General features: G+C 38.8%; 1 protein-coding gene across 1 annotated transcript; it reads right to left on the reverse strand.

Annotated features, from left to right (window-relative positions):
- Positions 1 to 12,968: 12,968 nt before the first annotated feature.
- Positions 12,969 to 14,816, reverse strand: LOC145486522 (sclerostin domain-containing protein 1-like). The gene is made up of 2 exons (XM_081465201.1): positions 14,302 to 14,816; positions 12,969 to 14,113 (listed from the first exon to the last, which is right to left on the reverse strand). Exons 1-2 carry the CDS (start codon positions 14,516 to 14,518, stop codon positions 13,797 to 13,799), a joined length of 534 nt encoding a protein of 177 aa, XP_081321327.1. The 5' UTR covers positions 14,519 to 14,816; the 3' UTR covers positions 12,969 to 13,796.
- Positions 14,817 to 16,634: the final 1,818 nt, after the last annotated feature.

Below are 16,634 nucleotides of genomic sequence, written 5' to 3' on the forward strand. Positions count from 1 at the left end.
AAGCGCAGCAGCTGCAATTCTCGTTTACCTTTTCTTTCTTTTTACAATATCTCTAATAAGGCCTGGGCTTTGTTTCGACAAAATAAACGAAAATTATGAACAAACTCGCTCAGTTTATCCTCTCGTTCTAATTCTTTTTGCTTTACTCAATTCGCAAACCTGAATTTCGTAATTACAGCTTAGATTTGCTGGTAAGAACTTCCTTTCTGCTGGCATATTTGGTAACAACTTATCCAGTGGGAGTTAATTTTATTCACAAATTTAATTTATTGAAGAGTTTTTCTATAGCAATTGTTGTTTTTTTACGGCAGAAAGCCTAAATGTTTACTTCTCATCATTCGAATTGCTGCCGTGAAAAACAATAAGAGAAACACTTTACCCTCGTTGCTGTATTAAACAGAAAATATATTTTTTTTCGGGGTTGCCATGAAATTTGACATCTAAAGAAAGTTCTCTACTTAAGTGTAAAATGTTTGCTTATATTACAAACCCAGCGGACGGACAGATTCAACACTGTTACTGATATGAAACTCCCGCCTAAAAACTTCCATCGTCGCATCCAATTTTTCGCACTTTGACAACAATAAAAGATCATTTACGACTGAATCCGCGAAAACAAGACGGCTTCATCATGAAGCGAAAACGAAAGAAAGAAAACTATTCTTTTGGGGGGTCTTAGAGAGGTAGAAAAGATAAAGGTAACTTCACAAGTCAGTGAAAACAGAGAACGACAATAGCACGAACATAAGATTTAGTTACACCTGTTACAACGTGCAATGCGCACGCGTCACTAACATTCAAAACAAATTGTTCCCTCCTGGGGTTCGTCTTTGTCTTTTTCTTGGCAGTTTGTTCTTCATCAAAGATTTCCTTTTAAAAGAACAAATGTAAAGACATTTCTATGAATTTCTGCCTTGTTTTGACCGCAGAAAATGATCGCATACAGACCTTGAGTAGCCCTGTTTTGAAAATTATCGAGATTAAGAACATTAGAATATTTAATTAAATTATATTTAATTTATTTAATTTATTTTGACACAATTGCTTTGTCTTCTAAGTAATCTATAACTCTTCCTCCTTGCGCCATAATGAAACGCGACCAATTGATTTGTTAGTTTTAGGTCCCTTTCTAATGGAAAATCATCTCGGCCTTGTTTTCTATATAATTTACATGCAACGAGAACTTTAAAGAAGACGCCTGGATACACACTTGAAAAAACGTACGTTCGTAAAGTAAATCATTCTGTCGGTTTGCCGCGCGCTTTGATAGCAAGCTTCTGTGTATGACAGAATTTTCCGGAATTTTGATGGGATCTCAATTGCTGTTTGCTCTAGGGAAGAAATGAGAGCAGACGGAAAACCAAGCTAAATTACTTTAACTGTACTGGCGTACATTTAACGCGCTTCTTGTATACCAGGGGTTGCAGGGACTTGACATGTTCATTTCAAGTAACATTTAACGGACTCACCTTCTTCCGGTTGAAGAAAAAGGCCTTTTCGGAGTTTACTTTCTACAATGTTCCTGAGAGATTTCAAAAAGAGCCGTTTTCTTTCAAGATACTAAGTAAGTCGTTAACTCGTCGCTGAGGCGTATTCAATAGCTTTTTGCCGACCACGCTAACCCAATCTACAAGCTAAATTGTTCCTTTGAAACTCGTACATTTAAAGATGGATAATATTCTAATTCATTCACGTGAGTCAGTCGGTGTTCAGCTGCATGGTAAAATTAGTAATATGCATTTAGAGATGAAGTTATTAGTTAAAACTCCGTATAATTGAAACGATATAGAGTTTCCAAAGCTTAGGTGCACTTTAACAATAAAACTAGTTTTTCTTTGACCATGCGATCGGGAATAGTTAATTCTGTTCTCAAAAAAAAAACATAAAAAAAAACCGGGAAAATTCGATAAAAAAATTTCTCATCAGCTTGAATTTTCTTCCTTTTCTGAAAGCACCGACCGTGTTTTGTCATAATGTTTTGCCACAATTTATGCTTTATCTTAAAGAAAGGAACAATTGCTAGAATGATTTTCCAATCGTATTTTCTTGGCGCTCACCGAAATTCTGTCTTTCGTATGTTGTGGGCTTAAAATAGTTTTTATTTTGTTTTCCTCAGAAGTGCTAGCAGAATTATTCTTCGATCAGTGGAAACTGGATTAATAACGCAGAAGCAATTAAACCTTTGTTTATGAGGCTGAATTGACAAAATGAAAAATCGGGCATTTCGTTATATTACACGTCCAAACATAACAAGTCTTTGTTTGGTTGCTTTTAATTCCACCCCTTTTAACGCCTTTGCCTCATCAGGGCATAAATCAATTTTTTTTATCTTAAGAATAGGGCTGGTGTTTCTCACTCCTACACACCAATACAAAATTGCACAAGGACCCGTCGCTGAACTTTAGCTCACAAAAGTCTAACACTGGGTCCAAAATTGTGCATGATTGTGTTTTCTAGCACCTTATGCTGAGTAGAACTTAGAACACAGTAATTTTAAATAAACCTATTAAACATGAAAATATGACTCAAAATGGTAGCAGCTGAACTGAAACTGTAGCTTCTATGATTACTTGTTAATTTTTGCAGAGGATGCTAAGTCTTAGAGACAGCTTTAAAATTAGAAAAATCTCACTGGCTTCAATATAAGGGAAAATTGAACAGGCAATGTCAAAAATCATTATTGTTCTGCCAAGATTTCTATTATATCATACTCCATTGCTAGTCCTAAAAGATAATTACTTTTTAGAAATCGGAAATATTTCTATGTTGGTATTCATCTTTTCAAGTCGCACGTGTTGAAGTAAGTTTGTGTTAATCGTGGCTCGATTCAGTCCACCTACCCTCGCCGGAAACCCATCACGTTTAATTGATATTATCACACTCTTTTCGCGTCCTCTTTCTAACAAATCCCTCCTGAATTAGCGAATTAAGTTTTTCCGGAGATCTTTTCACCGTAACAATGGTGATAAATATACGCTCGGTATGCGGTGAATTGTTAGCATTTTAGCGCGTGTTTCTCGCCTTCGTTCCAAAAGTAGACAAGTTAAAGTAATTACAAGGAAGCGAAGTGATCGCACGTTATGTCTAAGGACATGTAAACAGAAAAAAAGAAGTGATCCTTTGTTGTTCTCAAGTTTTCAATAGATATAATTACTCACATTATGTATATTGAAATCCCCAATGTCTGCCCGTGCCCATCAGCATCATACGTACCGTATATTAGTTCAGTAAAAACTGGTAGGGCAAAGTATTTGCTTGGTTTCACCAAGGTGGAAGATAAATGCAATATCATTGAAGAGGGGTTATGTATTATTTAGATCCATGTAAAGCAATATTCCCTTTAAACATTACTCTGTGGTATTTTAAATTTGCTTGCCGTCAGTAAGTCTGTTAACCTTGGTTACCTCCTTCTCATCACGCACTTGTTTCTTATTTATCCTCTCTTAGAAAATCGATAAAATGAGAGTTTTTTTAAATTAATTATTTCTTATAGAAAAAGTGATTTAAAGAGCGTTGTTATGTGTTTCGCTAAGACTTAAAAAAAGTATGGTACTTTCAGAATGGCTTTCAATCCAGGGATATCTATATTAAGGAAGTAATTAAACAATAAATATGATGAAACCATCCGCTATCAAGAAACAACGTTAACCCGAGCATTTAATACAAAACCCTACTTAGCGCTGGTGAAATCTGTAAGGCTGCGTTCACTGCATGACGCACCGGATTCGCAAAGAAAGCGAAATTTGTACTACCAAGACTGTCTAATATAGAACAGTTCTATCCTGTCAATGCGTTATTAATTTAATAAGAGCGCGCGATCAACATATCAATTTTCCTTTCAAGCAAAAACACTACATAAAGCTTGAATTAATATAAATGTCTGTTAGCAAGTGAGGAGAATTGATCTTTTGCAGTTGAAGCGTGAAGGTGCCAGGAACTGTATGCTCACTTGTCTCACTCACAACCATGGCTTGATTGGCAGACTCATTAACTATGGCAGACTTAAACATTCTTGTTTTGGAAAATTTTTTCGAATGCAAACATTTCGATATATTAACATTATACTTGATGCCGAAGCTTTTTTCGCAAAGTAACACTTTGAATTCTATTGTTTAAAACTTGAAACTTTCGCTAACGAGTAAGAAGTTTCGTTTGTCGAAATTTGGTGGATTTCTGCAAGGGAAACTAAAAGAATTTAACAAGTGCTGGAACTCACTGGCTTTTCGACTCATCAATGTAAACGGTTTTATTTTCATGTGGGTGTTTTATCGAATCTATTAGATTATTAGATGACGGCTACGCTTAAAAATTGCGGATTAAGGGAAAGATTTCTCTTGAAGAAAAAAGACCATTAAGCAGTGTACCAAGTTTAGAATCATCATTCATGAATGCGGTTAAAATGTGTAGTTACCATGAACATTAAATCCCCGGAAAAATGTTTAAGGTGTGGTAGATTTATTACCATATATCGCTTTGGAAACTACTGTAAAACTTGAACTTTTCAAAACAAGAATAAGGAAGGTGGTTATTTGTTACAAATTCCGGATGTTGACGCGGTCAATGAAACACAGTTTATCTTCTAAGCGGCATGGAAAAGCGATCTGAGACTTCTTTTGTCAAGAGAAAACAGACTCTAGCCGATAATTTATTCATCCTGAATTCTCCAAACAACAGCTTTGTTTAGAAAGATACGCACACCAAACCCAGAAGCTAAAGATTATAGTACAAATTTCCGTGATGATGCTAGAAAGGAGGCTGTACCTATTTTTCTTTGTTGAAGTTTTTCGGTTTGCGTAGGAGCTACGTGCATTTTCCAGCTGCAAGGCAGTTTTACGAGTAATTCTTGTAACAGCTACGTTTTAGTTACTTTGTAATGATATTTTACGTAGACTGTTTTTCTTTCCACGGCTGTTTCCTCTCTGGAAACCCTGATTCCGCCCGCGTTATTGTGCTCTCAGTGAACGGACAGCTGATTATGCCGTTCGTGCGTAAACACTTTGCTAACATAACATCTAGAACAGCAGTGAAATTTAGCATTGACGTTATACATTCATCAAGTTAAAACTAGTTCCTCCTCTCGTGGTCTCCTTTCTTCAAACTTTTTGTCTTTTCCCTGTTTCCCTCTTAGACCACACTGACATTTTGGAACCGTCAATTCAGATTTCGATCATGCTCCAGGCATTTGTAGGACATCTGACAAGTTGCCGGTCCAACTCATGGGGCACTTGTTAGCTAAGGGCTGTACAAGAGTTGACTGAATTTGCCAATTTATGCGTCAACGGAGAAATTAACATAAGCACGGTTAAAAAAAGAAACCCTGTTTTATATAAAATCAAAAGACTTAACTCCGCTCTCCAACCACCTGACCACCTCCACAAATTCGTATTTGCTCTAAATGTAGGAAGACCAACAGACTGACACTACCGTCACAGTCCACGGGTTTAATGATTTTTGTTGAATATACAAATGGTGACGGGTATTTCAATGAGTCTTCATGGGCTTGACGTTTTGTTTGATCGGTATGCGCAAGCCCTCTCCCATTCTTGGTTAATTTTGACAACAAGAACAACTTTATTAATGTGTCAATCTACTGGCTGGCTAGAGGGAACCTAGTTACTGGGGACACCTAAGACTTAATGTATACTCATATATATTGAAAATTGAATATAAGGCCTACGCACACTGGCCGAGTTTTTGTCGGGCGACAAAAAATCTTCACTTGTCGGCTAGTGTGCGGTACATTCAGACAGCGGTTAGTCGCGACAAAAAGTCGGCTAGTGTGCCGCAGCCTTTAGCTAACCACGACGACGACGGCGACAAGAACGTCACGAAACAATAGGTTTGATGAGTAGAACAATAGCTGTGCACGTGCGTTATAAATCTGTGTTCATTTCTTTGCCGTCCTCTGCAAAACAACAACGTGAAATGGCCAAGTTCTGTGTTGTCTGAACGCGAACGACAACGGCCAATTTTTTCGTAATTCCCTTTTGAATTGAACGCTGTTATTGCATACTTTGCCTTAGCACGTTTTTAGAGCCATGGGTGTACTGAACAGAACCGTCGTCGTTGTTTAAGCTCCCTAAAGCCTGGTTTTCACTAGCTACGCAAGCACAAGCGCAAGCGCAATAATTTTTATTTCACCTTGGAAACGGCCTTGACGCAGGCATAAGCACAAGGATCAAAATGTTTCCTTTTTCTTGTGCTTTCGCTTATGCTTGCGTTCGCGCTGCAACAAGTGAAAGCGAAATACCGCTCAGGCATAACACAAGCACAAGGATCTTACCACACCTGGTTAAGTTTGGTTTAGTGAAAACACTGGATCTAGATTACCACAAGCACAAGAACCTTTGCTTGTGCTTGTGTTTGCGTCGAATTTCGTTTTTACTTTGGTCATCCCTATTGCTTTCGTTTGTGCTTGCGCTTGTGCTTGCGTCGCTAGTGAAAACCAGGCTTAAGCAAAACACTACGGCAACGACAACGAGAACGTCACCAAACAAAAGGTTTAATGAGCAAAACAATAGCCGTGCACGTGCGTTATAATTCTTGGTACATTTCCTTGCCGTCCTCGGCAAATCAACAACGTGAAATTATCAATTTCCAAGTTTTATGACAACGGGACCCACTACGGCTAATTTTTTGCATTTTTACTTGGAACTGAACGCATTCGTAGATATTCAGCAGGGGCAAGTTTTAATACCGACAAACACACTGAATAGATCTAAGTAAATGCGAAATTCCAAAGTAAAAGATAAACACACTTTTTAACAGGCGTCGTCCTCGCCGTCGCCGTCGTATATGTGTAAGGTCCCTAATAAAATAAGACAGCGCACGTAATTTTCAAATTGTCCTAAGGGACTGTTTATTTTTTATGGGGTAAGGAGGGGAGGAGGGGAACTTGTCGGATTTCATAGATAATTCATGTTATATATAATGACCCCTCCTCTTTATCAGAATTTTTTTCTGAACCCCCTCTTACCCCGGGATGACCCGCCACTCCGTGAAAATTAAAAAAGAAAAATCGTTGTAGTCTGAAAAACATAGAAGAACAACATATCAATTTCAAGCCATTTCAAACAGTTTTTGACACTGTACCAGTTGTTTGGTCATAAAAATATTCAAAGAGTACCTACATGGTCCTAGATCAGAGCTGACATTGTCTTGACTGTTTTATGGAAGGGAGTTGGGTGGTTGTTAATGACAGTTTGAATGTAACTACAGGGTTCAAAGTAAGGGAACCAGGGTCATGCTCGCCCTGGGAAAAATGGAATTTTTAGAACTTCAGGAACGTTATTAGGCACTCTGGCAGAACGTTTGCGCTATTGCACTATTATAGATGTCATCACAGTGTCCATATTCAAATAGAAAAATAAACGAAGCTTGAAAAAAAAAAAAAAAAAAAAAAACTGACACGGCCTATTTTTTAACGGAAGTCACTGGTGGAGGTTCAGCTATATCTAGTAACCAAATTCTTAAAAGTACCAGAGGTTTAGCTCCTGCTGCACCTAACATAGTAGGAGGTCCGGGGGGCATGTTCCCCCGGAAAATGTTGAATTTTCAGAACCCCAGGAACGCCGTTTTAGGTATTCTGGCAGAAAATTTCCACTATTAAAGATGTTGTCATTACAATACCTACGTTCCAGTAAAAATAGACAAAAGTTGACAATCCCTCTGTTTTATCAAAAGGTTGAGTTATATTTAATAGCAACCAAATGCTTCGTAGGGGCTTAGTTCTTGCCGCAGAGTACCTAACAAAATAGGGGTCGGGAGGCATTCTACCCCGGTAAACAAATTTAAATTTTCAGAACCTCAGGAACGCTATTTTAGGCATTCTGGCAGAACTTTTGCGCTACTGTGGAAGCCGTCAATAAGGTAACATTTTGAGTGCCCCCTTTAAACATCATATTTTTCAAGTGGCCCCCCTTTAAGCCATATTTTTGGTCACGACTCCCCACTAAATCCCAGCCCCGCTACCTTATTAAAAATGAACGGTCCCTAAGTAAGTATCATAGTATAGAAGCAAGATACAGTTCTCACTAGATGGGCTGTCAGGATGTCACTTTGTCAGGGTACCTAACAATTCACATATATTCGTGTAGATGGAAAAAGGTGCTGCAGTTTTTGTCCAAGAACAGAGGATAAGACTAAGGCCAGCAGGGCATTAACTCTTGACTGTACATGCATTCTCAAATCATCTAAAAAAGTACCCCTGGATTCTCAAAAGTAATGATCAGCTAAATAAAGCTGTCTACATTCAAGATAACAACACACCTTTGGAACTGGTTCTATTCAGGCTATTGTATTGATAAATCATATGGTTTCTCATTGGATAGTGACTAGCTTGAGAATTGTATCAGAATAACAAGTCCGATTAGATTTCAGAGGAAGTTGTTGTGAACGCATTTGAAGTTTGTCTTAAAGCAGGGTTAGGTTTGCTAGCTTTGTGTTCCCATCATCATTTATACCACTGCATTATGTTGCAGAAGTTGTTTTGTTTCTTCATCGAGTTGTTGTAAAGCATCTCTTATCCTCTCAGAAGGCAATGAAGAAACTAATCACTTAAAAGCTACTTTGCTTGCTGAGTCTAACCACTGTTAACCTTTCTCTAGTAGATACGCTACGTCAGTCAAAATCTGGTCTGGCTCTATGTGGTAATAGAGATGCCAGATGAGACAGCAAATTGAAAGCTGAAGGTGTGTGGGAGTAGGAGCAATCGACTAACATCCCATCTTCATTTCCACAGCAATTGTAAGACTGTAGACTTTTGTATTTTGGGATTAAACTAACTCAACGAGGTTTGATGCTCTGTAAATGATACTGCCTGGAGTCGAATTTAAACTTTGTGAGTGAGGTCTGATTATAAGTGTTGAAGATAATAAAGTTTCCTGGTATTTTGTTAAAGAACTAGTGTCTTGTCGCTTAAGCAATCAGAGCACGGTAAACCAACTGTTGTTGCAAAACCTGGCTTACGCACCTTTCCTCTAGTGGCTTGTTCTGTCTCCAATTCTGATTGGGTGCATGCTGTCCTCTGCGCATTTGATTAGATGTGATCCTTCGATTTACAATAGCCATTCAATCACAAAACCGCTGTAAGTCGCTCGAGACAATCTTCATTTGTACGTAAAAATGAAACGAAGATATCTTGTGATCTTTATTGAGGATTTCTTGGGGCATCAAGATTCATGCACAAACGTAATAAATCAGAACTTGACAGAAATGTGTTGTTTGTACTCGTTTTGCATTCAGTGCAGGGAAAGTTGTGTGACTTGTGTGTACACGTAAGCTGACCACAGCATGGTTTTAGCAGGTTGTTGATTTGCTCCTGTTTGATAGATTTCTATTCAAACACGATCATGCATGTTTTAAATGTAACGGGTATTTGGTTTCAAGTATCGTTTTCCAGTATTCACGGACCCTAGCATACTTGTGGAGATGAATCAACGTCAACCCGGCCGACCTAAAAAAAGAGCAACATATGAGAAAGCTGAATTTATAAACGAGAGGAGCTGATCACAATTCAGTACACTTGTGATACTAGACCGGCCTCTCGCTTGTCTGATAGTCAGTGATTATGAGGCGAGGCGTAAAAATGCACTGACCATCACTTGGTAAATAATGAGCTCTGTGACTTGTGCGCTTACTTCAGGTGTACCCTTTATTCGTTATTCAAGTTCTAGAATGTCCGGTTAACTGTAAGGGAACAGAAGCCCTTTACATTGAAATAAGTTGTTGCAACTTATTCCCTCCAGCAAAGTTATGAATATCAGACTCGGGCCAGAGTGAATTACAAACATAAGGGGCTTGAGGGCCACCTGAGCTCAAAAAGTTCTTTGTTAGCCAAAGGGCGTGTGAACACGATGTAGCCGTGCTTAAAAATAGAATATATATTGACCTTCCTCTAATAACCTTTCTCCCTAATTACTTTTCAGATAATAAAAGCTTCATTAAGGCTCATTAAAGAGACGACCCGACCAGCTGCTGCGGCGAGGCGCGTGATACAACTAAGAAAATTACCTGTTTCATCTGAAAATATCTGCATGTTCTGTCCACTTTGTTCATACCCAGGAATGTTGCTTTTCGACAGAAAAAGAAAGTCAGGACACTGAGGAAAATTTAACGTTAAAAGAAAATTGTTTGTCAACATTTGATCATTATGACCCAGCTATTTTTAGTCATAATCTCTGCTCGTATCAGTATAATTAATTCTGGCTGGCTATAGATCTTGTGTAGGTATCATTAGGTGAATAACTTTCTGTCCAATGCAGAGTTACACCGGCTAGGAGTCCGTTATCTCTTGTGGAACTTAAGTTTTTTGTTTTAGGCAGCGTCCTCACAATGCCGTAGAAATGTAAAAACGCAGCTTTATTTTTACGGTTAGGCCTACCGTCCGCACTAATCCGTCACGAAAACGGAGCTTTTCGAAAACATTCTTCAAGCCGGAGGAATTTGAAAACGCCAGCTTTTCGTTTTAGTGTAGACGGAAAACATTTTGAAAACGAGCTTTTCGAAAACGATGACGTCACGATAATCATGTGATATCCCTGACCGAGTTTTCCTCAAACACAAATCCAAAATGACCGGTGATTGTTGCGTTTTTAAATTCCTCCGGCGTACTGTGGACGGTAAACATTTGATTCGTTTTCAGAGTGAAACCTCCGTTTTCTTATTCCTCAGGTGCAGTGTGGACCGGGCCTTCGAAGGTCTCCTTAGCGACTTCCAACTGATGCCAGCCAATGTAACTGCAATGCGACAGCAGTTGCAACTGACAAGCCTATACATTGAAGCTTATATGTTACATGTAACTTTTGCTACACTAAGGATTCTGTCTTAGAGAAAATCAGGTGCTGCAGACATACTCAGCTGACTAACTAAAAGAAACAAGGACTAAGCAATTAAAACCTTTTTTTAAATTAGGCCAACATAAATATTAAGCAAACGTTAACCTTGGATCTGTTGAAGGGAGGTAGTGACTAATGTCGTGAGGAAAACACAAAATATGTTTACAGCTAAAACTTTGTTTTGAAGGTTAATTCTCCAGTGCAAGCAAAAGAGACGTCCATGGATTACACTTGAAATTACAGTATATGTGAGAGCGTCGATCACAACACATAACTAACGTGTCATTTAGCATTTGTTGTCATCATCATTGTTATCGAACTGAAATTCTCAATCAAGCAAAATATTGTGACAACTTTAAAATGATCACATTTTTTTCTTGTTTTATCGCGGCTTATTCTACTGGCATAATGCAGGGATCTATTCTGGATCTAAACGAGCCAACAATTGACACCGTAATATAATCTTTTGTGGTTCCCAATCTTCATTTGCATTCCATAATCTTTATTTTATGTTAGCTTCGAAAATTTGGTAGTCACTGCTACTAGAAAATACGTTATCTCTTTGATAATGTACAGATACAAGGGGAGGTCCTTCTGTAAGAAGAAATCAAGTGCACATTTCCGTTATTGTGAGATAAGAAGTTAGCTTTTTTGTGCGTTAGCCCTTGACCAAGAATTACTCGTTACTAATTCCAAAAGAACAAAGAGCTTCATCGAAGTTGAATCGTTGCACTCTCTAAGTAACACCCAGCGACCAAGCGAAACAATCTCAATAGCTCTCCAGCAGAAATGAGACACTTTGAGAACAGTTGTTAACTGTTTCAGTATTATTCTACTGAACACGGAAATTACATGTAAGACATTGAAATCATCGTAACGGGAAGAAACTAACGTGACCAGCTCTACACGCATTATGTCAAACTGGGATGCAAGACTGCAAACATTCTATCTATTTTTCTACATAAGATATTCGCGTGCGTTCCCTAAACCGAACCACCATATATCCGAAGCAAATCGCTGTAATGAGGTACTTTATTCACAAGGCTTAGAAAAGATCTTTGAACAGATAATGTTTTAAAATTCACAGAACAAACTTCGGAGAATAACACATAACAGATAACATCTCAAAAATTGCTCATTACTATTTGAAGGTGTGTCGTTTAATAGTAATGTTTCTAAAAATGAAAGTACCATAAGTCCTGTAAGACATTTGACAAATTTCTATAAGATAGTGGCTCAACTCAACCGCCCCGGAAATCAAGTGCTTATAGTTTAACGACACACTTGGCAGCATATTACTAATAACTACGAAAACGTAAGCAAAGACAAATAATTACGTCGGGCGAAGGGCGAATGATAAATGGCGGAAAAACATTTTACATGACTTAAGTACGCTAATTACATGCAGGTAAACCGTCATTGTTTATTGACGGCCCACATGCATCACGATTAAGCGTGGTTATACAATGCGCAAGGGCGTATCTGTAACCGTGCCAAGTTTTTTCAGTGTTGAACAGTATTGAGCGTGTAACATTCTTTTGATAGTTTGTTAAAGTTCTCTTCTGGCCAGGTGTACTCATCATTGTTGTGTTATTACGCCCCCGCCACGTGTCGTCCAACTCTCTACATAATAAAACCCATCACGGACAGCGCACTTCAGCCGTACTTTACGATCGTTACCACGCGTTCAGTCGGCTCAAAACATTGATCTTGCCAATCAAAAACGATTTCTCCATAGCAAATCTTTGCGTCTTTGACGTCAGCCATTCTATTCATTTGTTAGTTGGCTCGGAAACGCGTAACAAGCTTTGGAAACAATATCAAGAATAAAGCGTTCAGAGAAAACAAGGTCTAATCAAAGTTAACGAATCTTGCCTCAAGGCTAACTTAGCTCAACAGAATAAAACTCACTCAGATGGTGTTGTTCAGATGGCTTAACATTCGCTCAAGCGAAAAGAAGCCATTGTTTTCATCTTTGAGGGGTTGTCGCTCATTATTTCGGCCAACCAATGAAACGAGAACGTGCGCTGATTTATTTGTCCAACGCGTGTATTGTCCTTGAACAATAAGCTGATATTATTGCTGTGAATAAAAAAGCCATGGAGATTCATGAAAGAGCCATTGTAATTCTCTAATAAACTTTATTTATATATTTCAATCTAGGAACTATCCGACTGAATTTTGGGCTGATATGTACAAACGGTCCCTACTACAGGGCCATCAAATCATATATGACAAAAAAATTACGAATCTTACTGCTACGATTTCTATTTCCTTTTAGATTCTATTGGAACATGGGGCTTATTTACATCATCCTGTACTCAAGAGCCATGCTTAAACGCAACGCCGACCATCTATCTTACTTCTTGTAATATAAATGTATATAAATTTTCTTTTAGAAATCTGATTACATATTTGCACAGAATGAACCTTAGGACAGGCGGATGATAACGACGGACCGCCTTTAGCGAAGAAACGACAAACATTAAACTTCAATAACATGAACAATTCCTGGTCGAATATAACTACAAACCTCGGTCAACTCGATGTTAATGTGCATAATGCCAGTAGTTTCCCGTCCAGTATGGTTGAGTATAGAACGCCATGCGGTTAACACGTGTGTTACGCTATTCGCTTCCAACACTGTATAGACGAGTCAAAATCTATCATCCTACTAGAATTGTCATATTGTCAACTGCAGATAAATCACGACAGGCAAGAAATCTATACAAAATGCGGACGCTACGCAACAGAAAGGCTTTCTTGTTCAACTGCTGATCTGAGGCACCGGGCCAAGTTAATTTAATTTACAAACTCACTGAAACTTTGTACAAAGGTATGTTACAATCGTGAGCAGTACAGTGAAGGAATGTTTGTATCTCCATCTGTGCGGGGATGTCTTTTGACATTTGTTCACCATTGTAGATTTTGTTCTTTATTGTTATGAACAGAGCGCGTCTGTCAAGGGTTCGTTTGGTTCTGTTTGTGTGTGTATCTCTTACACTTGCAAGAACGAACAACTCGCACGCGGTATTTGTGCTTGGTCCCGTCGTTGCACATAACGGTCACCTTCCTAGTTCTGACATCGTCCGCTACACAGCGCCACTCTCTCTTATGACGACTGATAATTTTGGAAAATTCCGGAAACCAAGGTAGTTCATCCATTGGCAAGCACTGTCCGTCACAGATCATGTCGCGGATTGGTCTTCTACTCGTGCAACGGCCATTCGACACATATCTTCGAATCCGGATTCCTTCGCATCCGAGATTAAGAATGCCTACGAAGAAACAATACACAAAATGATCAACATGTGACTTGCCTTGCAGTTAACCCATGGCACAAGACACGCGTCATAACACGAGTGAATGAAAGTTTTTTTTTGCAAAGATCAATGGGTAAACAGCTTGTTGAACACATGCGACTTACACATCCAGTAATGGAGAGTATCATTTGTGCTGAAATTACCTGACGTCTTTCGCGGCTGTTCTAATTCCAAGCCTGTATCTTCAGGTGGCGTTGGAGCCGGAGTTGTGGCGTTAGTTGAAACACGCGGGATGGATTCTGTGGACGGTTCGTTATGCTCGTTCTCTCGCTTCTTTTGGTGGGCAACACTTCCATTCCAACACATACAAACAAGAGCCAGCAAGATAAAATTCCGATGCCAACACGTTCTTAATAACATTGTAACGTGTCCGGAATTTTTTTGCTGCAAGGAACGACTTTGCGAGGAAGTTTAAGGTTAGGAAACTGAACTTTCCGTGTGCAGTGGTTGGCTGTTGAACTACTGGGAGGCGAATGTCAATAACACGAGATCTGGCGCCGCCACTTGACATGAGTTGTGCATGGCTGACCAATCGTAAAGCTTAAATCCATAATAGCGCGCTCCCGCGAATGAACACAAATGACGCTCAAAATGAACTGAGCCGAAGACCAAACAATGAATTGTATATTATTAACGACATAAAACAACGCAAAACACACGCTGAAAGTTCTCTTTGAGACAAAGATTAAAATCAACGTGAAAACAGTAGTGAAGGTTTGTTTAACGTACAGACACGCTCCTATTGGCCGTATGTAAATTAAGTACGAGCCAAGGTAAGCATCTTCCAGTGTTCGTTTCCGGAGTTCTTTTACAATTTTTATTGCGCGCATGCTATTAACAAACAATAGCGAATAAACATCATCTTAATAAATGTCTACAAACGTGTTTCGATTTTCACGTTCTTTTGATGGCTTAGTTCCTGAGCATTTAAAAGATCAAAAGAATTCTATAGAGAGCAAATATAAAAGACAAAGCAAAAGATTCTAGAGTCCAACTTTTCTTATTTAGGCCCTGTGCAAGTGGCACAGTTTTCTTTGTTGGCGAAGATACTTTATAAATGTACTCTGCGTGTAATGATCGTGTTGTGTACCAAATCCCCGCGAGACGTGGAACGCAGCATGAAATAACTCGGTTGCTTGGTTTTTCTTTTTTCAATTATTCTCCTGTGATAAAAAACATGAACACTTGCAACTCAGTCATCCAAGGGTCTGTAGCTGAAGATAACGTACATAAAGCTTGACAAACCTGCTGGAAACAGGCCGCCCCTATCGAGGCTGGTGATTTGACACCATTCCTCCTACAACCAATTTCTTTCTGGATAGTACGGCCAGACTAAGTGTGCAGCGGGCAGCAGCCATCGCTTTTTTTGTTTCACGTCGTTGCTTGTCATAAAAGCAAGATAGTTTTGTCTGCTTTCTCTTCTTTGTATGTGAAGTCTTTTGAAGACAATTTAAGCGCATTCAGATTTCTTTTTTAAAATCGGTGTCTTTTCACTAATTTCCAATATTTGTTAGTTCATGGTGTTATCAAAGGTCTATATTACCCTGTGTTGATCGGAAATGCTAATCGCATGTTATGATACTTAGCATCCATCATGACGCATTAGGTGAAGGATTTGCAAGTCCTTGTATACCGGAAGTGCTACCTTAGAAGTTAAACTCATTGTCACGTTATGGCATAGGACAAAGCCGAACCCACAGAATAAATCTTGTTCACTCCATATGGCTGTCCCTAAGGCCTTATCTGAATTCCTGCTTAAACGGGCTGAAGTAGTTGGCTTTAGAAATCGGACTAACTTGTAATTTCATAATTTGCGTAAGACGTAATACCAGCACTTAAAAATATGAATACTTTAGTTTGCGGTCAAACACAAATGCGAGTTACTAGACTGTATTCGATAAACTAGCCAGGTGTTGTCACGCAGTTTGAGGTCATTTAAACTTTCACATTTTACCTTTAAATGGTAAAAACCTCAAAATGATCCCTAAGTTAAGTCGAAAACTACTGTGCAAACGAGATGGTTATACAGAGATACAGTTGGTTATACCAGGGAAAGCTTGAAACCTACTACCAACCTCCACGTGATATTCCTATCGGGGTTAGACGGCACTGAACAGCTTACAACTCGTACATATTAAGACCGATATAACAGAGTCTGATATAACGAATCATCCTTACGGTGCCGGAACCGGCAATTTCCTAGCAATCTTTTACACGTCCTGGTATTGTGTAGAGCAGTCTGATTTTTCGATATTTTCACGTTTCATATTCATTACCCTAAGCCAAAAAAAGCAAAAATAAACAACAGAATGAAACTTGATTATAAAAATTTCCAACCAAACTGAATAAGTTTAAACCGCCACATACTTAACGACCCCTGAATAAATGAAATCCCGCAATCAGCGAAATGCTTGCTGGAATTTCGTCCGACCAGGTTTTCCTCCAGTAACACAGAAGTCATTTTAATTCTGGATAT

This window comes from Orbicella franksi, chromosome 5, assembly GCF_964199315.1.
Source record: "Orbicella franksi chromosome 5, jaOrbFran1.1, whole genome shotgun sequence".
NCBI lineage: Eukaryota > Metazoa > Cnidaria > Anthozoa > Scleractinia > Merulinidae > Orbicella > Orbicella franksi.